At 43.8% G+C, this 1,079-nt stretch overlaps 1 protein-coding gene across 1 annotated transcript; it reads right to left on the bottom strand.

Annotated features, from left to right (window-relative positions):
- Positions 1-330: 330 nt before the first annotated feature.
- On the bottom strand, positions 331-774 carry LOC127092993 (eukaryotic translation initiation factor 4 gamma-like). The gene has a single exon (XM_051031884.1). It carries the CDS (start codon positions 772-774, stop codon positions 331-333), a length of 444 nt encoding a protein of 147 aa, XP_050887841.1.
- Between the last annotated feature and the right edge of the window lie 305 nt (positions 775-1,079).

Here is a 1,079-nt window from a genome sequence, read left to right as displayed (position 1 = left end):
GGAAAGGGGACTCCCCCTGAGTTAGATCCTTGGATTAACTAGAAGTTCTTACCGGATCTTCCTTGGTTTAGTGCTTTAGCTACTTTCCTGCATATCTTTAGTCATTGATTTAGTAAAAAATTATAATAATGTTTGCAGTGCTTTGAGAAGATTTAGTTATGTTTCCATCACAGTTGTTTTAGTTCTCCCCCTTTTTGTCAGAATAAAAAATACAGCAAAAAGTTGATATTGATAAAAAGAGTAGTTACCGATAAGCAGCACAGAAGGCAGATATCAAAAAGCAAAAAGAAACACAAAACAGAGAAATCAACAAACAATTAGCCTAGGTGCCTAAGGGTTTGGGGACGGAGGCATCTTTTGGAGCAGCTGGGATAGCATGTTCTGAATGTTGATGTTGACAGAATCCTGTTGATCCTGCCTAGCCCGAACTACTTGTTGTTCTTTCTGCAGTTCCTCCAGAGTCTTCAAGACCAGAGGGACAAACCCAGAGTTGGAGTTCTCCCCCCGAGTCAGTGTATCAGCTTTGGCCTTGGCAGCTTCTTCTTCAGCAATACGAGTTGCTTCTTCAGCTTTGGCTTTAGCTTTTGTCTCAGCCTCAACATCAGCAGCAACCTTCTCTTCAACTTCTATGATCCGTTCTTCTTCTTCTTGGCGTGCTTTCTCTTCAGCTTCCTTCCTAGATCGTTCCTCAGCCTCTCTGGCCAAGCGCTCTTGAAGCCTAATACTAGTGTCTCTGATGAAGTTGTTGCGGACTTGCTCAGAGAGGCCTTTCATTTTGAAGGCTTCAGAGGTCATCCAACTGATCACTCTGTTCCAGTGGATCCTTACTGCAGAGGGATCACCACTGATGCCAGAGTTGATCATCAGAGACTCGATCTTCTCTACTGAAGACTCTTCAAAAACCTATATTACTTCTTCTAGGGTAGGGAGGGTAGTCTCTGGTTCAATGTCGGATGCTGGGGATGGTGAAAAAGATGAGTTTGGGGCACTGAGATTTAGTGTGGGAGTTATGGAGGCAACGGAAGTTGTGGTTGTGGAAATGGCAGAGGGTGACTGTTTTGTTTGTTCAGGTTGTGGGT

The sequence above is a fragment of the Lathyrus oleraceus genome, chromosome 1 (assembly GCF_024323335.1).
Source record: "Lathyrus oleraceus cultivar Zhongwan6 chromosome 1, CAAS_Psat_ZW6_1.0, whole genome shotgun sequence".
In the NCBI taxonomy this organism is placed as follows: Eukaryota; Viridiplantae; Streptophyta; class Magnoliopsida; order Fabales; family Fabaceae; genus Lathyrus; species Lathyrus oleraceus.
Note: the sequence above shows the minus strand (reverse complement) of the source record. Positions and strands in the feature narration are given on the sequence as shown.